Below are 24,813 nucleotides of genomic sequence, written 5' to 3' on the forward strand. Positions count from 1 at the left end.
ATATATATATATATATATATATTTATTTATATATTACATTATATAATAATATAATAGAAAATATATAATATATATTTATTTAACACTAGATATAACAGATCAGCCATTTTTAATGATTTCTGTTAATAATTAAGTGTTTTGTTATTTTAAGATATCTATAGATCCATTTATCTATTAAAATTATTATTGTTAAACATTTTTTCTTATTTTGTAAAAATAAATAAAAACTGGAAGCCTCGTAAAGTATTTTTTACATACACCAGTCATTTTGACTAGTGTGGTAGAAATATATTGAAAATGGTGGTATATATCTAGTGTTAATTATAATAAGTAAGAAAATTAAAAAAAATATTTAAACACACACTCACATACTTAACACACATAAGAATTAAGTTAATCACTGGGGAAAAAAAAACTAGGGGGATTTTTATGTTTTGCAATGCAAGGTGCAAAAAAAGAAAACGTTTCAAAATATAATTATTATTTTCTATTTGTTTGTTTTTGTTTTCTTCTACGAATAGGAAGAAAGTAATAGCCCGGAAGTCAGTGATAGTTTTTGGCGACCAATTTTAATCCTGACCATAATTTGTAGAATGTTAATTTTAGTTGCGCTTTAAAGCATAGTGACCGTCAGCTGGCGCATTAGCGGTGGGTTGGCCAACGGGAGCATCGAAAACACTTTAAAAAAATTTTGAGTTTCAGTCATTTTAACCCGGCTGAAATTCATAGAGTTGATAAAAAAAAAAAAAGAAAAGAATTTGATAAACTTAAAACTTTTTTTACGCGTTTTCATCATGGCTAGTTGACGGCTTTTCCACCGACATACAGCCAGCTGACGATTTTTTTTATTTAAAGTGTTTTCGGTGCTCCCGTTGGCCTACCCACCGCTAATGCGCCAGCTGACGGTCACTATACTTTAAAGCGCAACTAAATTTAACATTCTACAAATTATGGTCAGGGTTAAAATGACTGACAAAAAAATGTCACTGGCTCTCCCGAGCTATAACATTCATATTTTAAGTTTATTATAAATCAAACGTTTAACAAATATAATAATAATTATAATTATTATTATTATTAATTAAATAAATATTATTTATATTTGATAATATTTTTTTCTTGTTCATTTTTAATTGTATATTTGTTAAAAATGTATTTTTTTTGTTATCTTAACTTGTTATATTTAAGGTAAAAATAATAAAATATGTCACAATCCACTTATGGCTTAAAAAGATTGAGTGCTGAGGCTTCCATAATTTAATTATATACGTTTAAGAGTCTCAACAAATGCTCTAGGAAGGTGCTGAGACAGTTTTCTTCTTTAGTTTTAACCTAATCGTCGAGGAGAGAACACAGTCAAAATATTATTATATAAATAATTTTACTTTCTTTAAGACCCAAAAACAAAACCCTTACATGTTTATATTATATGCTTGAGTAATATTCTCAATTTGAATTCTACGAAAAAAAAAAGAAAAAAAACGTGAGTGAGTTCTTCCATTTTTTTCTTTCCTTCAATTTGTTGTTTTTTTTTCTTCTTTTTAACCAGTTAAGCGTGTTTGACGATTATATCCGTCATGAGAGATGTGACAAAATTTGGTGTTTTATGACGTCTATATTCGTCATGCGTAAAAGTCAAGAATAAATTTTTAACTTCTATTAAATATTCGATTTTTTTCTCTAATTTTTCCGTTTATCTTCTTAATATATATAAATTACGTGTCACGTTGTTTGTCCGCAATGGACTCCTAAATTATTGAACCAATTTTAATAAAATTTTGCACAATGTGTGCAGTTTCTTCCAACTTGAAAGATAGGATAGTTAATATCTCAATTTATAATCGCAATATTTGTTTATTAACAAAGAGTCATGATTATCTCTGTTAATTCGATAAAATTCTAACAGATGGCGGTATAAGGTAATAATTTATATGGCAAAACAACGTTTTGCTAGTTATGTATAAATATATGTGCATATTAAGAAACTGTGTGTAGATTATTAACAAAATAGTTCATTTTCTAAAATAAAGTCGTCTTTTTGACTATCCAATATTTTAACAGAGCGCCACTTATTCTGTGTTTGACGATTATATCCGTCATCGCTTGATTATCGTGACACACACCAGAGCGCACTCTCTGCGCACAGATCGTCACACTTAACTGGTTAAATGTCCTTTAGACCATTTTTTTTTCTTCTTACATACACACATGTATATTTTTTTGTTATATAGTTTTTTTTGAATAATAATTTCACATAAAAAAAAAAAATAATACTGTATTTATCTTTGCACAATGAGTTTTGATCTTTGTTGTTGTTGTTGTTGTTGTTCATTTTAATTTTTTTTTGTCCACGTATTAATTTTTCTCTTTTTCTTTTTTTTTTTTTTTATGATTTTTCAGTTGCAGGTTTTTTTAAGTTGATTAGTAGTTTGCACTTAAAATACGCACGTTGAAAAAAAAAATAATAAAAAGTATAATATTATAATAGTTATTATTATTATTATTATTATTATATACATATATACATATATATTTAAATACGTGCAACACAAAATAGAATCAAAAATTGAACTTATTATGGAAAAATTGGATCAAACCGATGCTATAACTGAAACGACGAGTTTGACGATTGAAGTTAACAAAGAGAAAGAAATAATTGATGATAAAAATATGGAAGAAACGTCTGTCGATAAAATTGATAACAATTTGTGCGAATTGAAAGAGATCAATTGTGAGATTGGTGAAAAAAATGTTAAAACGTCTGAATGTTGTTTAAAAAATGAATGCAACATGAAATGCAAAATAATAAACGATGAAAATAAATCAAACAACACGTTAAAAGAATCTCAAGAAAAAGAAGAAGAAGAAAATGTTGATAAATGCAAACAAAAATTAATCAACGAACATGATGAAGAACAAAAAACAATAATCAAAGAATGTTGCAATTTAGATAATAATTTGGAAGATGTAAAGAAAAAATCATGTCAAAGTATTCATTCAAAATCAAAAGAAACAGCCAGCGGTGTTACTTGTACGAAACAAAAACGTAAATCAAGGTCAACGAGAAAACGTTTGAACGCAATGATAAATAATTCATCGATGCATTTTTCCGACACAGATTCGGAAGGTGAATTGGTAATTATGGAAAATTATGGTCGTCCAGGAGCACCACCACCACTTCCTGGTGGTAGTCCAATTAAATTATCCAAAGGTCCCATTATTTCAGTAACAATGGATGATATAGAAAATGTTGATAAATCTGATCGAAATTATGAAGAAAATTTAACGATAACATCGACACCTGTTATCAACAGATCAAGGTGTGGTAGTTACGTTGAAAATTTAACCGACATTGATGAAATTTATAGCAGTGACCTTGAAACTGAACAACATAATAATCATCAAACATTGTCGGATGATGATAGAAAAAAATTGACAATAAATGAAATTAATAATTGTCAAATTGATACTGACATTGAAGATTTGTCAAATGATGAAATAATTGAACAACCAATTATTTATTTGACACCTAGGATGGATGATACGTTGTTATATGGATTAGGTGGTGAAACTATTACAACTAAGGAAGGTGATGGACCATTTTCAATTGAGATACGTAATCGTATGTCCAAGGAATTGAAATCCAATGACAATGAAAATTATAATTCGTTTGATAACCCTACTACATTACCAAATACTGATAGTGAAGATATGGAAATGTCTGATGATAATGATAATGATAATGATGATATACCAAAAGCTTCTTCTAGTCAACGTGTTTTATACGATGATTTGGATGTTTTAGTAGCTAGTCAAATAATTATGACAAATGTTAATAAAACTGATAACATGCTTGGTGTTAAGGATAATCAGGATGATTTAAATATTGCTGATTCTCATACCGATGTTGAAGATGTCGATTGAATTTTATTTATAATATTATTAATAATTGTATTTATAGAAAAAATGGGAAAGAAAAACTACACACACATACACACACAGATACAGATACAGACAAATACGAGAAATATGTGGATATGTGGATATATTATATAATATACAGTACAATCTCACTAATCCGGCGCTATTAAAAACCAGAGGGTGCCGGATTATTGGAATGTTCGGATTACTGGAATATAGAGAAAAAAAGTGATAAGTTTTGAGGTTAGACTGCTAGACGACGACGCGGCAACGGAGCGCATAGGCGTAGAGGGGGCGAGAGTGGCGCTGGCGGTGGGTGCCGGATTATTGGAAATATCGGTCTATTGAAGTGCCGGATTATTGGACGTATCGGTCTATTGAAGTGCCGGATTAGTGAGATTATACTGTATATGAATTTAATTTTTAATTGAATAGTTTTTTTTTTTTTTTTGTTGAAAAAGGATTATGATATTGTATATTATTGTTTGAAATTTATTTGTTAATTTAATTTTAATTTTATATCTTTCATTTATATTTTTTTTAAATTTCTTTTTTGACTTATGTTTTCATTGGAGATTGGGGTGGGGGGTTATAAGAATTTATTTATACATATATATATATGTAGTTTTCTTTTTTGCACCCATGCAAAAAATTATATCTGTATAAAATAATTGATTAATTTATTTTATTTTTGAGAATATAATAATTGAATAATAATAATAATAATAATACTAATACTAAACGATTGAGAAATATGTTGTTTATTGGCGGGAAAAAGGAAAATATCATTACATTGGTCGTTCTCGTGAATAAAAATATAGTTTTATTTATTTATTTATTTATGCAATAATCTTTCCTTTTCTTTTTTTTTCTCATCATAATTTATTCTAACCAAAAAAAAAAAAAAAAAAGAAAATGAAGACCAAAAAAATGCGACGGACATTTTATTTTGCAATTAGACTATAATTAAAATTAAAATTACATTTTGTATTAATTATTTTTGTTTTATTCGAAACAAAAAAAAAACAAAAAGAAATATTATATTACATTATATTTTCAAATTTTGATTTTTGATTTTTTTTTTCTTTTTTCTTTTTTCTTTTTGATGGTGATTAAAATAATGCGACATTTTTTATTATAGATCAATTTGTTATAATTGCAGGCAAAAAAACTGCCGTCGTCAACATAATCATAGACAACCGTATGGAATAATAATATAAATATAGGATAATAAACAGAACATAACCTATCTCTTCAACTTCTTTAAAAAAAAAAATGAAAATAAAAAACAAAACACAAATTTCATGCATATATATATATATATACGTTAATGTTAACAAATTATAAAAGAGAGAAAGAAAAAACGAAAACCGAAAAAAAGAAATATAAACAAAATATATATATTGGGATCAGTGAAGCCAGATTGTGGAACATTTCTACCCCTTCTCTCGAGACCAGCATGCTTCACACACAATGAAATGTTACGTGTCGGTGTGTCGGGAAACCGAAAGAAGCCGAGGGAAGTCGAGATTAGCTGCGCGACAGAGGAGAAATAATACCCCCACCACGCGCCGCGGAGAAATACATGAACACAAACATATTTGAACAATGTGTAAAACAATGTGTAAAACAATGTGTATTGTGTCCATGTATTTCTCCGCGGCGCGTGGTGGGGGTATTATTTCTCCTCTGTCGCGCAGCTAATCTCGACTTCCCTCGGCTTCTTTCGGTTTCCCGACACACCGACACGTAACATTTTGTTGTGTGCGAGGCGTGCTGGTCTCGAGAGAAGGGGTAGAAATGTTCCACAATCTGGCTTCACTGATTGGGATCTCTAGCACTTAAATACGCTATCTGGTGGCTAAATTCAAAACTAGAGTCGTTAGGTCGAATTGCTGACAAAGCTGATTTAAAATTACACGACTTGGTACTTGTCCACACTTAATCACATGTCCAGCATTTAATACGCTTTCATCACAGAACAAAATTTTTATTGCTTGATTTTGTGCAAGCAAATTTAAAAATTTCTTACAATGTAAGTTTCATTTTATTTCATTTAATTACAAACAACAATGATAATGTTATAAACGTTGTTCTCTATTTTGGTTATAAAAGTAATGCACAGAGCAACCTCCAGACTCTAGTTCATATTTTTGCCGCTAGAGTAAGCCACGCTCCTGCCAGAGATCCCAATTTATATATATATATATACAACGTTATACATTTAAAAGAATATAAACACGTTAAATGTTAAAAAAAAAAAAAAAAAAAATAGAAATTGATGACTAATTAATAGTTCTCGTTTTTTGTTGTTAAAAACAATAAATATATATATATATATATTATTTAATTATAGAATAACGGTGTTGGTTGTTAAATGTACAGTTAACAAAAAAAGTTTATGAATAAATTCAATAATATATATATACATAGAAAATAATGTGCTTTTTATTTTGCAATTTAAAAAAATAAAAAAAATGTTTACACGTATCGCACGAGACGACGATAGTTAAATAAAATAATAATAATAACAATTACAAAAAATATAAAAAAAATATAGAAAATTGAGAGTGTGTGAGTGAGTAAAAAAAAAACGACGAGAATATAGAAAAAAAGGAGGGGGGAGGGAAGAATTGTAAAGTACACCCCCTGCAAAAAACAAATCAAAGAAAACACAAAAAATAAAAACACGATGTAACCCAATTGATTATAAAATTGATGTTTTGACAAATAAAAATAGAAAAAAAGAAAAAAATAAAAAAAAATAAAATAATAAAAAATAAAGAAAAATAATATTCGCATAAATTTCTTGGTTGTTCTAGATGCCGCTACTATCCACGAATCCCTTGCACAAAAAGCGGCTTCTTCTTATCCCCTAGAATCATCCGTAGATGCTAGTTATCCCACTAAACAAATATCAGGGCAAAATGAGGATTACGATTTGTCGCCTAGCATTGAAAAACAAACATATTCGGAGAAGAGAAAATTTTGGGAGGATATATCGAAGAAGAGGGAAAGTTATCAACGTTCAGAATCTGAAGTATCAAGGACATCACAATTAACGGTTAACGAAAGTGACAGCGAGTATATGCAAAATGTTGTATCGGAGGAAGAAATAACTGAAGTAACATCGGTGGGTTCTGATACTATGGAAAATGTTAATATACCGGATATCTCGGAATGTTCTGTAGCAGAAAAGGCACATTATTTTGAAGAACAAATACAAAAGGAATTGAGCAAGGTACCTGCTGTTGTTAAATTAACTCCCCAACAACAACAACAACAGGATACAATTAAATCTGACAAAGATGTGAAAGGTGTTAAAATTAAACGTTCAGATAAATCTGTTGATGTTGAACATGAGGGAAAAGAATCTAAATCTAGTCACGTTGAGGAAAAGGATGAGGATGAGAGTGACGAATTGAAAAAGGAAGAATATGAAATTGAGGATGAAGTTATACGTAAGATTAAGGTGCACGAAATTGTTAAGAAAGAATACGAGGAGAGAATAATTCATAAAAGGATTGAATCAACAGTTCGTGAGGTGGTTGGAGAAAAAAGGGAGGATGAGAGGAAAGAGGATGAAGGGATGGATAGTGTTGATATTAAAAAGAGGGCTGCTGAGTTAGAGAGAAAATTGAAGGAAGAGGAAAATAAGAGAAAGGAAACTGAATTTAAGAAGAAGAAGAAGAAGGAGGAGGAGGAGGATGAAGAAGTTAAGAGAAAAGAAACTGAATTGAAAAAGAAACAAGAGGAAGAGGAGAATAAGAGAAAAGAAGCTGAATTAAAGAAAAAACAAGAGGAAGAAGAAGCTAAAAGGAAAGAAGCTGAATTGAAAAAGAAACAAGAGGAAGAAGAAGCTAGGAAGAAGAAGGAAGCTGAAGAAGAAGCTAAGAGGAAAGAAGCTGAACTGAAAAAGAAACAAGAAGAAGAAGAAGAAGCTAAAAGAAAAGCAGCTGAAGAATTAAAAAAGAAACAAGAAGAAGAGGAAGCTAAAAGAAAAGCAGCTGAACTGAAAAAGAAACAAGAAGAAGAAGAAGCTAGGAAGAAAAAGGAAGCAGAAGAAGAAGCTAAGAGGAAAGAAGCTGAACTAAAAAAGAAACAAGAAGAAGAGGAAGCTAAAAGAAAAGCAGCTGAAGAACTAAAAAAGAAACAAGAAGAAGAGGAAGCTAAAAGAAAAGCAGCCGAAGAATTAAAAAAGAAACAAGAAGAAGAGGAAGCTAAAAGAAAAGCAGCTGAAGAATTGAAAAAGAAACAAGAAGAAGAGGAAGCTAGAAAGAAAAAAGAAGCAGAAGAAGAAGCTAAGAGAAAAGCAGCTGAACTGAAAAAGAAACAAGAAGAAGAAGAAGCTAGAAAGAAAAAAGAAGCAGAAGAAGAAGCTAAAAGAAAAGAAGCTGAACTGAAAAAGAAACAAGAGGAAGAGGAAGCTAGGAAGAAAAAGGAAGCTGAAGAAGAAGCTAGGAAGAAAAAAGAAGCAGAAGAAGAAGCTAAAAGGAAAGAAGCTGAACTGAAAAAGAAACAAGAGGAAGAGGAAGCTAGGAAGAAAAAGGAAGCTGAAGAAGAAGCTAAACGAAAAGAAGCTGAATTGAAAAAGAAACAAGAAGAAGAAGAAGCTAGAAAGAAAAAGGAAGCAGAAGAAGAAGCTAAAAGAAAAGAAGCTGAACTGAAAAAGAAACAGGAAGAAGAAGAAGCTAAAAGGAAAGCAGCTGAAGAATTGAAAAAGAAACAAGAAGAAGAAGAAGCTAGAAAGAAAAAGGAAGCAGAAGAAGAAGCTAAGAGAAAAGAAGCTGAACTGAAAAAGAAACAAGAGGAAGAGGAAGCTAGGAAGAAAAAGGAAGCTGAAGAATTGAAAAAGAAACAAGAAGCAGAAGAAGAAGCTAAAAGAAAAGCAGCTGAAGAATTAAAAAAGAAACAAGAAGAAGAGGAAGCTAGGAAGAAAAAGGAAGCTGAAGAATTGAAAAAGAAACAAGAAGCAGAAGAGGAAGCTAAAAGAAAAGCAGCTGAAGAATTAAAAAAGAAACAAGAAGAAGAGGAAGCTAGGAAGAAAAAGGAAGCAGAAGAAGAAGCTAAAAGAAAAGAAGCTGAACTGAAAAAGAAACAAGAGGAAGAGGAAGCTAGGAAGAAAAAGGAAGCTGAAGAATTGAAAAAGAAACAAGAGGCAGAAGAAGAAGCTAAAAGAAAAGCAGCTGAAGAATTAAAGAAGAAACAAGAAGAGGAAGAAGCTAAAAGGAAAGCAGCTGAAGAATTACAAAGAAAACAGGAAGCTGAATTAAAGGAAAAAGAAAAGATGGACATTGAAAAAGATGAATACGAGAAATTGGAAAAAGAAATGGAAGAAGAGGTTAAATTGGTACAAATTTTACCGGAACAATTGGAAAGATCAATCGAGGAAGCTAGAGAAATACATCAACAAGAATTACCAGAACACATGGATAGATTTGTCGAAAAACACGAATTGGAATTACAAAAGGAATATTTAATGGAACACGGTGAAACTTCATTATCTATGGGATCACCTAAAAGAACTATGGAAATGGAATTAGTGCAATTACATTCTAAACAATTGGAACAGAAGGAAGATATTTCGTTGCAGGATAGAAGTTTGGTTAAGGATGTATCGTCAACTGGTAGTAGTAGACGTGTTATTAAAGAAGAAACAACAATAATATGGAAAGTACAGGAAGATGGTAGTTTGGTACAAGAAAAGGTTACGAAAACTGTTCAAATTGAAGGTGACGAAGATGTGCCTGTAACTACTGAAATAATAAATGTTCCTGAAACTAGTTTAGAACCAAAAGTATTATACGAAGAACATTTCATTCCTTCTACCAATTTGGATGACAAATTGATAGATGATCAAAAAATGATAACAAGTGTAAAAGATATTTCAGAAGTACAAAAAGTCAAGACTGATGATTTAGAAAAAGATGATGATCAAATTTCACATGAAAAAATCATTATAGAAGGTGATAATACAAAGATAATAAGAAAAGAATTTGAATCACGTATACCAATTTCAATGGCTAAAGTTGAAAAGGATAGAAATCACAAAGAACTCAAGAGTAAAACTACTACAATCGAATCTAAACAACAACAACAACAACAACAACAACAACAACAACAACAAGAATACAGTATTACATCACCTGTGGATAAGAAAAAAGAATTTGAATCACGTATTCCTAAACGTATCATAGATACTTCAACGATGAAATCAGAAAAAGATATTAAAAAGGGTTATCACGTTAAAACAGAAACGGAAACTTGTACTGTAACAGAAAAAAATCATCCAGTCAAGAAACAACATCGAAAAGTGAAACACAAACGTTTTCACAAACTTATACAGATCCACAAAAAGGATTTAAATCACCTGACGAGACAACTGAAAAAGATACGATCAAATTATCTAAAATTGATCACAAGGCATCGAGCAAATTGGAAAAAAAGAAATAGTATCTTCAGAAATTTCCAAAGGTACTGATAAATTTATTCAACATGAAGAAAAGGAACAATTGGAAAGTAAAAAATTGTCCGAGACAAAATTGAAAAGAGAAACTTCCGGTGAAACGATGGAAATGGAACAAAGTAAAATGAAAAAAATCGATGAAACTGGTGTACAAAAGTTGTCGATTAATTTGACGGATGGACAAGAAATTATAGATGCTAGTGCTAAACAAAGTAGAATTGAAGCTAAGAAAGAACAATTGTTGAAGAAATTGGAAGACAAGGAAGGTATCATGACCGAGGAATCTGGTGTTAGTAAATTGAAGGAAAGTGACGTTGATATAGCTGTTAGAATTAGTAAACAAAAAGAAGAGGAAAATAAAGTCAAAGATAGTAAAGAACCAACATCATCTAAATTTAAAATATTCGAAGATTTGGGTAAAGTAGAAATGGTGAGCAAAGGGGAATCCCATAAAGAAACTGTTGAAAGTTTCGATGCTAAACACTTTATACCGAGTGACAGTAAAATTGATGAAAAATTGGTATCCGTTAAAAAGGAATGGAAAAAACCGGATGAAAAGATGGAAGAAACATTGGAGGATCAACAATTACGTGCAGCTAAAGAAATAGAAGCTAAACAGATAGTCGAATCATTGATAGAATCTATTGAAAGTGAAATCAAAAAGAGATCATCAATTACAGAATCTGGTGGTATCGTTGATAGTAATTATTTAAAACAATTGGTTAAAGAAAGTGTCATTGAGACTGATCATGAAAAATTAGCCGATGATTTGACGAAAAAATTTCAAAGTATTATGAAAAAAAGTAGCGATGTACAACAACAAGAATCAACCAATGAGATTGACAAACTGATCAAATTTAAATCAGAAATATCAAAAGATGATAAAAGATCGACCAGTATTAGCGAGGATTTGACGAAAGATGAATTATCTTCGTATCATGATAAAGAGGTTATGTTATCTTATGGCAAATCAGCTCTCAAAGATATCACCTTGAGTTCTAGTAGTATATCTGATCAAATAGAATTAGAAGATCAATTAGAATTAGAAGAGACAATGGATGTTGATACGAATGAACTCGAGGATATAACCAAACCAACTACGTTTAGTCAACAATCAGAAAAATTACCATCAGATAGATCTAGCGCTCAAGCTGAATCGTTGCAAAGGGAATCGTTTGGACCACAATATGACATAAGTTTGTCAAAGGATAAACAAATAATGTACGATGTTTCTGGTGCCAGAGTATTGGAAATCTTAGAACCAGGTATTGGTAGTCAATCCAGACAAGATTCCGTAGACGTACCATCATTAGAAATGGACGAATATAAGATTTCTGAGGATACTGGTAAAACTATTTCATCGTTGCACGAAAGTGTAGCAGTAGATTCATTGGAAAGGATTGCTCAAGAACGTGACATGACATTTAGTCCTAGTACAGTGTCGGAAGACATCAATGTTGATTATTCTCTGGTACACGAACAAATTCCTATCACTACGACAGAAAAATATGAGATTAGTGGTGTTAAAAGAGCTGACAGTTTTGAAATTGAAAGTCCACCTTTGGTATCACCTAGATTAAAATTAAAACACGATCTTGAAATAAAACCGGTCAATTGGATGATAGGTGATGAAAAGATTGAAATATCTGAGACGTTACAACCATCACAAGTTTTTAATCAAGAATTGGAAGAATACGAGACTACCATTAAGAAACAAAGATTATCATCTCAAAGTGATTCAGCTGATTTGGAACAAGAATCTGCTACGAAATCTTCCGATGATTTAAGCGTTATAGAATCTGTTAAAGAATCCGTCATTGATGATGGTACGGTGATTACTATAACCAAGACTAAGTTTACCGTCATTCCTGTTGCCGATCAAGACGTTGAAAGTGAATTGATAGAAAATAAATTAGAAATTAGTTGTCAAGAATTAGTTGATACGTTAAAACGCGAATATGAAGCTAAAACACCTACTGAAGATTTAACAATGACCAAAGGTACATCTTTATCATTGGAAGAAGCTAAAATAAAATTGAGCGAAATGAAAATAGCCGATTCCAGTAGATTCGATGTAATTACAGATAAAGAAAAACTCGACACTGACAAAGAAAAATCTGAAATAAAAGCAGAAGTTACGGTGAAGATTGAACAAGTTGAAGAAGACATCGAAGATAAATCGTTAATGGAGAAGAAAGAAGATCAGTTGGAAGAAGATATCACTGAAGAAAAAGTAACGGAAGAAAAATTAGAATCGTTGGATGAAAGTGTTAAGATTTTGGAAGAAATTCAAAAACAATACGTTGCTGCTGGGATTCCATTGGAAGAGGATACCCAAAAGACTGATGATCACAGTGTTACAAGAGAATCAACAGAAACTTGTATAACCAAAATCAAAATTTCTAGCGATGATTATAAAAGACATATTGAGAAAGGTTTTGAAAAACGTGACAAAGCAGCAGCAGCAGCAGCTGCTGCTGCTGCAGTTGCAGCAGGAAAAGCTAGTACGATAACTTCATCTACATCTTCTTCCGATACATGTGCCTTTAAAATAAAGAAAGAAGATCTTCCTGAGGTTGATTTAAGTGCACGATACGCCATTACGGTATTAGATCAAGTTGTTAAGAAAGAAATAGCAGAAGTTAAGGAATCGTTAGAGGCAGCGAGACAAGATTTGATAGAGGAACTCAGTGAGAACAGTGAGACTGTAATACAAATCAAAGATTCTCCTTCTGAATTTCAATTTAAATTACAAACTGAATCAATACCAAATGATTTACCCTTTTTATACAGACCACCGTCATTAGAACGAGTAACCGTAGATAAAGAAACGACGAAGATTACTAAAGAAGAAGAAGAAGAAGAAGAAGTTGAAAAAGAAGAAGAAGAAACATTATTGGCCGAGGAAAAAGTTGACCAATCACAATTATACGAGAAAGAAATAACAACTGTGGCCACGGAAGAAAGTGGTTCGGAAGATATCGAATTCGAAGCATCCGGTGACGATGAAATGGATATTAATAAAGAAAAGGTATGTATGGATATTGAGATGGAACTAGAAAAATCTGAAACGGAAACTCTATCTGCCGTTCATGAAGAAGAAAGCAAAGAGGATGACGATGATACGCGTCCAAGTCCCGTACCAGCCAGCAGATCATGCTCAGACGTAGAATACAAAGATGAGAGTTCATCGTCGTTGCACCCACCTCAACCAGTTCCAAGGAGACGTCACAAACCAGCTAGGTCATCGAAAAAAGTAACATCCGAGAGTGAGGTAGATCCTGGTTCCAGTTCCGGTGAGAGTAGCAATTATCAATCATGCGACTACGAAATTGGTAGCGGTAGTAGACCAAGTTCATCAGACGTTGAAGCTCTTCAATCTGCTACTACGATGCCGCCATCTGGTACAACATCCGAGTATGAGACTGCCATGATGTCGACTGAACATTCAACGACCGCAGCAACAACGTCAAGGCCAACCTCCCAAGAATACCAAACTGCCGTGAGTACATTAAGTTCTCGCGAATCTATGAAATCTTTAAGTTCGTTTAGTTCAGGCCATCTTGGTAGTATCGATAGTACCAGCGAATTATCAGAAACATTGGTAGCATCTGAAGGTGATGCCGACGACGACAACAAGGGGATGGTGGAAGAAGAAGAAGAACACGTAGATTTGGAACATGTTGAATCCGATTCATCGGGTAGCGATATACCCATAGACGATGCTGCTGCTGTCATGGATACAATCGATGGTAATATACCATGTAGAATGAAGAGATCATCCGAAATGATATTCCAACAGATCGTTGATGATAATGCAACACTTGACACTGACGTAGACGAACCTATATTGGAACAAGATACCAAGGGAATTGATTTCGCTACTTCTGCATTTGTCGTAACACCTGGTGCAGTTCAATCGGTTGATATAATGACGGCTAGGGTTACAGAAGATGGTATTCAAAGTGTATCGACACAAGTTATTTCTACTCAGGTTATTGACACGACTATAGAAATACCTGGTGAACAAATTACGATGAAAACTATCGAGGGGGATACCGAAATTGAAGATAAACCATCAGACGAGTCGCTTGATATGTTAAGCATGGAACCAGATTCTTTGGAACCTAAATCTGAACTACCAGGTACACCAGAGGAAAGTGCTGAAACGTTGGCTATGAAAACGTCAACTCATTCAATGTTGCAACAAGCAAGTATGTCAACATCATCAGCTTCCGGATTGTCTATCGATACGGTTGTGGAAAAAGCTAAATCCGAACGTTCAGAATCACCTGGTAGCGATTCATTTGAACTCGTTGATAAACCTGACATCATAGACGATTTCGTAGTAATAGAAGAAGTTGGTCGTGAAGCAGAAGAATTTGATTCTGAAGGTAAAAGTATACGTATTACTTCAATACCACAAATAAGTAGTAAACAATATGATCGAGATTTGGAAAATTTGATAACCGAAAGTAAAGAAGATTCTCAAGTATCAACGAGTCAAGCTTCCCGTAACAATGAATTATTTGATTTTGAATCTGAAGAAAGTCCACCACAAGCATCAAACGACGATCAATATTCACAATCGTATTCTGACGAGGAACCATACGAAACTGGTAAGAAATGGATAGAAATGCAATTTCACGCTGATGCAAGGGTCTACGATATCGAATACGATCGTGGCCCGTTAGAAGATATCAAAGAAGAAGAGATCACTGATTTCGAAGCTGGTAGTAGTCGATTTGGAAGTTTAGGAAGTCATAAAGAATCGATAGGAAGCGTTGGTAGTATGCGTGGTAGTTTTGGTAGTACTCCAGATTACGATGTATTAGCTGGAAAGAAATATTTCACTAAACCATCTGATCATGACACAGTTTCGTTAAGTTCATTACAGGAATTCGAACATTTGGAAAGTGCCGTAGCTGCAGAAAATTTAAGAAGATTGCAATGCGGTTCTCAGGATTCCATTAACAATGGTAGTCTTCCAAGAAGGTACATGACCAGTAGATCTGGTCACGGTGACGATATATCTTTGTCTTCGTTGAAAGATTTTGAAGGTTTGGAAAGGGCATGTAGGGAAGCACATTTGATTGAACTACGTGCCAGGGAAGAAGAGGATCTATTGGAACACGAAAGTCCTGAAAATCGTTACAAATTGGAAAGTATTCAACGTAAATCAGAAACTAGTGCTGCCGGATCAATAAATCCAAGTACTTCGGGTTCAGATGATTATGAAAAGAGAATCAAAGAAATTGATGAAATTATACGTATAGCACAGTCAAACGTAGAAAGATTAGATCGTCAGGATGACACTACGGAAGATATTTCACAAATAGAAATAACCGATATTGAAAAAACTGGTTCTGAAGCAATTGTACCAGTATTAATAGAGACCGAGGACTTACAACAACGTGCCAAAGATACTAATATCATGGAAACAAGTACGGATTCCTTAGAATTGGAAGATAATGCGGATAAAAAGCATCATCCGTTGTGTCAGAGTTCAGATTCTTTGGAAATGAAAACAACGTTAGATTTTCCATCGTTAAGTTCTGATTCGTTGAACAATGTAAGAGATACCAGAGATGCACAATTGGACGTAGCTGAACAATTTAGCAATGGGAGACGTATGTCGTCAGATTCATTAGATGTACCGATAATTGGTCAAACCGATAATGATGTACACGAAGATAGTAATAATCGTCATGAAAGATTAACAACCGAACATTCTGTAGAACAAAGTTCATCGACGGATACAAATATTGCTAAACAAGATACATCTGAATTACCATCAAGTAGTAAAACATAAGAAACATCATAAATACAAAAAATAATATATATATGATCCATATATATATATATTTATAATATATATATATATAGGTATGTATAATTTTATAATTAGATTCACTTTCATTCATTTTCATCACTTTAAAAGTAAATAATAACAATAATAATAATAATAATGCTTTTTTAATTAAATATTATTTTCTAATTATTAAATATTAAATACAATTATTTAATATATATATACCTATATTGATTCATTGCAGATAGATGACTATGGTGATGAATTTCACAAGACTTCATAAATATACTACAAAATAATTCAAGATGCTTTACATGTAAAACATGAGATATATACATATATATACATACACATGTATATATATGTATATATATATATATATATATTGCAGAACTTGTGCATTGTGAACATAATAAAACATTGTATTTATGTTTGTTTGTTTGTTTTTTTCGTAGCATCTTCTAAAAAATATTTGTAATAATAATATGCTTAAATAAGATAGTTACAATATTCAGAATATAATGTTGTTGTGCAAATGAGATAGGAGAGTGAAAGATGCTTGCTTGTTTAATATTTAAATATGTAATAATAACGTATTATTAATAATGAAATAATGTACTTGTTTTAATAATAATAATAATGCTAAAAATTGTTTTTTTTTTTTTTTTTTTTTTAAGTAAATTAAAATACATTGTTTAAAGATTTTCAATTAAGTTATCTAGTTGCATTTATGAATTTATATATTTTACATAAATTTATCTTGTATTATAGTTAAGAAGAGCGTATTTAAATGATAAGTTAAAAATACATATATATACATATATATATATATATGTACACATATATATGTATATGTATATGATGATGATGATGATATAATTATTGCGGTATAATTTTTTCTTGAAGAAAAAAAACAAAGAGGAAAAAAAAAACAAATTATTACAAGAAAAAGAAGAGAAAAATTTTCAACAAAATTTTACATATCTCTTGCAAATTTGTATTATTATTTAAGAAAAAAAAAAAAATAAAAAAAGACACATTTTTGAATATGTTATAATATAATATACGTCGTCATAGCGCTATTATAATATTCTTCTGTGAATACTCATAAGCAAACGAAATATTTAAGATTTAAATAGGAAATTTTATATGCAAATGTAATATTTAGAATTTACAATAACAATAACAACAACAATAACAACAACAAGAAGAAAAAAAAAAACAAAAAAAAATTAGATATTTACAATAATATATATAGACAGGAGGAATTTTTTCAAGGCCAACATAATATGATATTATAAATGTTATTTAAAAAGGAAAATTATTATTATTATTATTAATTATTCATTAGTATAAATTGTGATTATAATTTTACAGTTTTTAATTATATTATATTTAAATGATTTTAGATTTCAAAAAAAAAAAACAAAACAAACCCACAGATTATATTTGCATATACATTACCTAAAATAATCTTTTTGATCATCACATTTGAAAAAAAAAAATAAAAAAATAAAAAATAAAATAAAAAAGCTACCTACGTTCTTGTTAAATGAAAAATATAAATCTATGTAACAACAACACCTTAAATATCAAGAATTTTTTATATACAACAAAACCTCTTTTATTACAAAACAAATTATTTTTTTTTATGTTAATTCAATGTTACTAAAAAAATGCTTATATGTATTGTAAATTTATATACTATATATTACAAGCAACAACAACAACACATATACGTTATTATTTAAAATTATAATCTTGCATTCAAAATGTTACCAACATAACACAGAGAGAGAGAGAGAAAGAAGATAAAATAAACAATAGAAAAAAAAGAATATAAAAGAATATGCCTAAATATGAAATATTATTAATTATTACAATTTGCTTCCACTTAACTTTTAAATATATATATATATATATATATATATATACAATTTTTTGTTGTTGTTATCCTAACAGCACACAAATCTCATCATTTAAAATCCTTAATAATATACCTACATATATATATATATATATATGTATAATATAATTTTATCAATTATTATTTCATATAAAATAAATAATAGATCATTTTAACAAATATGAAAGTTAACAAAGAACAAAAGAAATTAGTAATAATTTAAAATACGGTATAAGAGAAAAACCGTGAGATAGAAAGAAAGAGAGAGAGAGAGAGAGAGAAAAGAAAAGAAATAACGTTCACCTTTTTCCTTGTTAACGTCCTTTTCCTTGTTGGCTGTTATGTTCAAATGATTTTACGAATATTACGTCAAATTTATTTGTAACCTCATTAAAAACACATAAACACACACACGACAAGAAACAATTGATTTAAATAAATAAATATAATTATTAAAATGACAATATAGAACTTGTGTAACTCTTTTAATGAAGTATTTCAACGAACTATGATTTCGCGGGATTCAACAAACTATATTCGGAAAATGCCAAGCTTGATTTCAATGCTGCCAACACACTTTTTCTTTTTGTTTCTTTTTTAACTAGTCAATTGACGTATTATATATTTACATTTGTATATTACTAAATGTTAAACTGAATAAAAATAATAATGGAATAACTTTTAACGTAAAAATATAAGAAAATAGTAAAAATATCTAATAAATTTTATTTATTAACGTATCTTAACAATTTATTACTTAATCAATAAATTGACACATTGAATATGGCGGTGATTCTTCAAATACGCGCCAAATTTCAAATTATTAATCATTACGATCATTTTATTTGTACAATTGTGTTTCGTTTTCTTTCGTGAATAATAAAATAAATAAATAATAATAAAAAAAAGAACGATTCGTTATTAAATATTTTACATTACAATTGTTTTTTTTTTCTTTTCATTTAAATTGATTTATAATCAATACATATTTTTATTATTATTATTATTATTATTATTATTCGTTATATTATTATTATGTTTGTGTCACTTATTTCGAATTAAAATGTATTTTACAATTAAATAAGTAACGATAATATTCTTAATTTTCTTTTTCTTTTTTCGAAATTGTTATGATTAATGTATCTTTACAAAGTCACATCATGATCTGAAGAAATTTGTTTTCATTTGATTTATAATTCGACAAATCCAAATAAGGCATGATATAATATAAACATAATGTATCAGAACGTTAATAATATGATCTTGATTTAAAATAGATAAATATACGATACAACGTATTAATTCAACCAATCCGGCATATTCCGATTTATCGAATAATAATCCGATAGTAATGAGAGCAAATATATTGTTCAATATTGTTATTCCTAAAGAATTATTTAAATCCTGCGAAAAAAAAACATATAATGTTTATATATATATATATATATATATATATATATAGAAAGAAAACAAAAATCAAACTTAATACAAAATTATTATATCACTTACTTGTTTTTCATTGTATAATTGCAAATGTTTATAAAATACTATTAAAAAATGCACAATAATATAAAAACTTTGCCAGGTTGGTATAAGAACGTTATATTTGATTCTAGATGTTACCTAAAAAGAAAAACAACAACAACAACAACAAAATGATATAACAAATAACCATTTTTTTTTTTTATGTCATAATTCATTGTTCACATTATTTAATAAAAAATTATATATTTTGTTGTTTCTATTATTTAACAAATAACTTACGTTTATTTTATATTTATCAAGACCTAAACGTGGCCCACCTGGATACCAACTGGGACCCTTCCATAAAACAGATAACTTATCTTCCATAGATTTCATCTGTTTACTCTTATTTATCATATCTTTCGTATAAAACGTCTATAACAATATGCAAATTTGATAATAAATAAAAAATGAAAAAAAAAACAAAAAAAAAAGCATCATCATTTCTATTCGTGCGCACTTACAACAAGAGAAGCATTAAATAACTGAAATTGTGTAATTGAATTAATTGCTATGCAAAAATCGTATAATAACATGTACATACTTATTCGAATGATAATTAAAAGAGAAGAGAAGAAAAAAGAAAAAGAAAAATGAAAATTAAGCTTCACGATACGATTCTTCCCTTCTCCTCCTCCTCCTCCTCTTCCTCCTCCCACCCCACCCCTCTCCTCCTATTATTATATAAAATAAACGAGAATGTGATATTATTGATTACTTTCAAATGTGAAACAAACCGTATTATATTGTATCATTGTACTTTATGTTTCTTTATGTTTATTTCTTTTTTTTCATCTTATTTTTCCGTAAGTTACACATTGAATAAATGTTACATTATAATATTGCATTTAACAATCTTGTTAATCGACTACTAATCTGCATAATAATACATATTGCAATTTTATATAACGGTATAATTGTCCGTTATAATCTGTGATTATATATGAGGACCCATACTTATATTGTTAAAGAAAAACAGTCAATACCAACAACAACAACAACAATAGTAATAATAAAAGAAAGAAAGAGAGAGACAGAGAGAGAGAGAGAGAGAGAAAGAGAAAGAATGATTACACATTAATATTTAACATTATTACATTAATATATGATAATAATTAATACCTGTAAATAAATAGGATTAAATGAACGTGGACTTTTTACTAAACCGTAAATAATTTCATCCTTCTCTTCCATGAAGGTCCCGAATAATCTGTCCCAGATAATAAGAACTCCACCATAATTTTTATCCAAACAGTATAGATTGCATCCTGTATGACAAGATAGTTATATATAAATTAATCTGACATATAATACACTTTTGCAATGTGTCGATAATAAACATGTTCAGAGAAATATACGTGAAGTTTTTTTGAATCTATTTCAAAATCACCATAGATAACGAAAAAACAAAAAAAAAACAAAAACAAATGTTATAACTAATTTTATAAAGAGAAAGAGAGAGAGAGAGAGAGAGACAATCTTACGATGATATAAGAAACAGAAAAAGATAAAGAGAGAGAGAGAAAGAGAAAAAAAATATTACAATATCTACCATGATGTACACGATGATGTTTAGGTGTATTAAATATTAATTCCAATGGTCCAAGATGGTCAACAATTGTCGTGTGTATCCAAAATTGATATATTAAATTAAATTGATGATGTGCAATAAAGTGTGATGGGGGTATGAAGAAAGCAAGTGGTAAGTAGAAGATCTGTAAGATATAATTGTTATATATATATATATATATATATATATATATTACATATGTGTGCATTTTTGTTGTTGTTCTATTTTTTTTTTTTTTTATTTACTTACAAAATTACACCAATGTTGTAGTACAGATTGACGCAGACTAACCGCGAGATTAAATTCCTCGCTGCTGTGGTGTACTTGATGGTGTGCCCACAAAAAGTGTACTTCTATAAAATCATATGTAATATATATATATATATATAATCAAGTTAAATAATATATATTATATAATGAATAATAAATAATTTCAATTAAAAATCAATTGCAATTGTGATACTTAACCGTGATTACTACGATGTACCCAATAATAACAAAAATCTACCCCCAATGCGGTGATGTACCATGTCCAAATAGAATTCCATGGTAAATTACATATATGATAATTATCATAAATTTGAATGTAAGCGTAATATTCTGCACTGCGAAAAAATATGCTGAAAAATTGTACAAATTCTATGGAGTTTCTTCTTGTTTTTTTTTTTTTTTTTATTATTATTATTATTATTATTATTATATTACTATTTTGTTATTTTGAATTGGATGTAATACGTTTTCGTTTAATGTTTGGTCTTTTTTTTTTTTTTTTATTTTTCATTCCCACATAGGTAAATAAATTTAAATCTAAAAACAAAATGGAAAATAAAAGCATTACCTATGCTTACCGGCCAGACTCTTGAAATATCCAATGAGAAAATGACGTCACTTGATCATCCAATTGAAATGATTTTTTCTTATACTTTGCAGTTAATATCATTTGTTCTAAGACGATTAGAAAGAAGAATGGTATCCAAATCTTTAAAAATTATTTATTAATATTAATAGATAATGTTTATAAAAAAAAAAAAAAAAAAATAAAAAACAACAACAACAACAATAATTTTTCATACATTATCTTATCTCTTTATCGAGATAAGATAATATTATTTTCCAAACGAGATATATTTAAATCAATAATATTTACGATCAATTAATTTGTGAAGACTTGTCTGTCAAAATTATTCATTGAACAAATTTGTTATCATTACAATTTGTTAAACATTCAACTTTATTACTCTCTTGTTTGAATGAAAAATTTACAAAATTATATATGTACATTTACATATATATATATAAATACTCGTAGATAAGATTACATATTAGTTTGAATTTAATTTTGAAATTGATATATAAAGATAATAAAACAATAAAAAAAAAAAACAACAACAACAACAACAACAACAACTAGAAATTGATACAACAAATTGATTAACAGTTGATAATAATAATCTAAATTACCTGTTGATAATAATCAGGCACTTGGTGTGGAAATTCGAAAGTTGTTTCGAAAGGGTTGACGATGTACCAAAACTTGCCGGCATTTTTAAGTTGACGACCGATTATATCAATGGAAGAAGTTTCATTCATATTTATAGTATTACCTTCTTTTTTGTTTCTTTTCTTTTCTTTTCTTTTTTTTTTTTTTTCGTCACACGAACCACTTGATTATTTTTGATCGTTTATCTCTTTCTTTCTCTCTCTCTCAAAAAAAACAAAAAAACAAACAAAACAAAAACTAAACTTTAAACTAAATCAAAGTAAACTTGTAAGAAATGAAGTTTATATGAGTAAACTGATATTAGCTATGCCAAATGCACTATCGAATACAGAATACGTAGTCGTTGAGAACTGGGTGCACGCATCGTTTATATAACATGGAACGAGTGTGAGGACGAGCGAATATACATACGCCACACACCACTATATTTTATGCATGACCGTATAAGCTGCAGGTACTTTATACATACATATATATATATATATTATCATTCATATATCAATTCATCCAGCATTCAAATTATTTTCACTTGATATTATAAATTGTACAATTTTGATTTTCATTTGTTTTTTTCTTTCTGTTTTTCATAATTTATCATTGAATATTATCATACTTACAAAAAAAAAAGAAAAAAACCAAATAAAAAACAATTAAAAATAATGTTTATATATAGAAAAGTCAAACAAATCATAATTTGTTTTGTATAATACAAATAATAATTTATAACAAAAAAAAAAGACAAATTCATTTTCTTTTTCTAATGTGTGTGTACTAATTTTGATATTACTTGAGTTTACTCGTATATATTATAATTAATTTATAACTTATATATAAATATATATATATATGTATATGTATATATATAGATAAAACAAGAAGATAAAGAGAGATAGGTGTAAATGTATCAATATTCTGGTACACCACTGTTATATTTGCTCAAGCAATATGCTTGACACTTTATGCTGTCGACATAATATGCATGGTTTCATAACGCGTGTTAACTATTTATATTACGATAGATAAATGATATTATATATAATGGTATATTTCCAATATTTTCATGAATTTTATCCAAAAGTGTATTTAACGTTTTAATCAGTCCTGAAACAAGATGCATATATATATACATATATATATTTTTATGTTGTTTTTTTAACATTTGAAATAATATGAAAAAGAAAACGAAAAAAAAGAGTGACAAATGAAAATAAACATAATGGTGCTTAATAATATGATAAACTGTAAAGTCAATTTGAGTGATAAACAAGATAAGCATAAAACATTTTTACTAACCATACGCACAACAATTATGAATTATATAACATTATGGATATATGGGTTACCATCTGAAAATAATAATAATAATAATAATAATAATAAAAAACAATATTAACAATGTTATATATTTATAATATTATTTGAAAATTTATTGAAATAAATTAATAAATATGTATATATATATATATATATATATGTATATATAATTGCGAAGATTCTGGTGTTTGTGAAGTCTGTTGTGATTTTCTGTTGTGTGAAGATAAACACATTGAAATATGAAATACCTAAAACATATAATAATTATAATTAGTTATATTCATATAATGATATAAATATATTTCTTAGAAAATGAATAAGTGAAAAACATAACCTCCCGCCATTGAAATTATCTGGTAAATTCATTTTTATTTATGGATACTTTGAAACGTATCTTACGTAGCTAAGTATAAGCGTATCTTCTACATGAGATAAGCGTTTCAAATGAAAAATTTTATAGCTTCATTAATCTTTATTTACATAATGGGAATTACGTTTACATAATGTGAATAATTTTAATACGTCGAGTATAATAATTGTTTATCGATTATAATTTAATTTAAAAAAAAAAAAACAAAGGAATTTTTATTTTCAATAAATTCAAACTCGTCGATTCATTTTTCCCCGATACTACTCTAATAAATATAATAAAATATATATGTCAATCGATTTTATCGAATTGATATTTCTTTTGTTTTTGTTTTTTTATTTATATTTAAAAATTTACTTATATTTAAATATCTTTGTTTTTCTTCTTCTTCTTGTTTTATATATATACGGGAAAAAATACACTTTGACG

General features: G+C 29.0%; 3 protein-coding genes across 5 annotated transcripts in view; 2 read left to right on the forward strand and 1 right to left on the reverse strand.

The window, feature by feature from the left end:
• The window catches only part of LOC107067261 (uncharacterized), a 43,780-nt gene extending 25,211 nt beyond the window's left edge, over positions 1-18,569 (forward strand). Inside the window, 4 exon segments of the mRNA XM_089174024.1 lie at positions 6,744-10,196; positions 10,199-10,357; positions 10,360-16,273; positions 16,444-18,569. Of these exon segments, the coding sequence (XP_089030150.1) occupies positions 6,744-10,196; positions 10,199-10,357; positions 10,360-16,199 (9,452 nt within the window). The 3' untranslated portion in view covers positions 16,200-16,273; positions 16,444-18,569.
• Positions 9-4,455, forward strand: LOC149032128 (uncharacterized). Of its 2 annotated transcripts, none has more exons than XM_089174030.1 (2): positions 9-1,487; positions 2,401-4,455. In XM_089174030.1, the coding sequence occupies exon 2, from the start codon at positions 2,578-2,580 to the stop codon at positions 3,922-3,924; it is 1,347 nt and encodes a 448-aa protein (XP_089030156.1). In that variant the 5' UTR covers positions 9-1,487; positions 2,401-2,577; the 3' UTR covers positions 3,925-4,455. The 2 variants fall into 2 exon arrangements, with proteins under 2 accessions (XP_089030156.1, XP_089030157.1); XM_089174031.1 differs by having other exon boundaries at positions 9-1,483.
• A 248-nt stretch (positions 18,570-18,817) lies between the features above and the next one.
• Positions 18,818-23,164, reverse strand: LOC107067364 (alkylglycerol monooxygenase). 2 transcript variants are annotated; one of them, XM_015322805.2, is made up of 9 exons: positions 22,661-23,164; positions 22,048-22,178; positions 21,668-21,819; positions 21,449-21,552; positions 21,182-21,344; positions 20,752-20,897; positions 19,870-20,004; positions 19,615-19,728; positions 18,818-19,509 (listed from the first exon to the last, which is right to left on the reverse strand). In XM_015322805.2, the coding sequence occupies exons 1-9, from the start codon at positions 22,787-22,789 to the stop codon at positions 19,264-19,266; spliced, it is 1,320 nt and encodes a 439-aa protein (XP_015178291.1). In that variant the 5' UTR covers positions 22,790-23,164; the 3' UTR covers positions 18,818-19,263. The 2 variants fall into 2 exon arrangements, with proteins under 2 accessions (XP_015178291.1, XP_015178292.1); XM_015322806.2 differs by having other exon boundaries at positions 22,048-22,144; positions 22,661-22,801.
• Between the last annotated feature and the right edge of the window lie 1,649 nt (positions 23,165-24,813).

Source organism: Polistes dominula, unplaced genomic scaffold, assembly GCF_049000335.1.
Source record: "Polistes dominula isolate Pdom_NZ unplaced genomic scaffold, Pdom_raw_medaka contig_75, whole genome shotgun sequence".
Lineage (NCBI taxonomy): Eukaryota > Metazoa > Arthropoda > Insecta > Hymenoptera > Vespidae > Polistes > Polistes dominula.

Bases quoted from the DNA above. Each gene is read 5' to 3' on its own strand.
- LOC149032128 (XM_089174030.1), top strand. From the start codon at position 2,578: ATGGAAAAATTGGATCAAACCGATGCTATAACTGAAACGACGAGTTTG.
- LOC107067364 (XM_015322805.2), bottom strand. From the start codon at position 22,789: ATGAATGAAACTTCTTCCATTGATATAATCGGTCGTCAACTTAAAAAT. The intron at 19,729-19,869 runs GTAAGTTATTTG...TTTTCTTTTTAG, and splicing joins TTGATAAATATAAAATAAAC to GTAACATCTAGAATCAAATA. The intron at 19,510-19,614 runs GTAAGTGATATA...TTTTTTTCGCAG, and splicing joins AATTATACAATGAAAAACAA to GATTTAAATAATTCTTTAGG.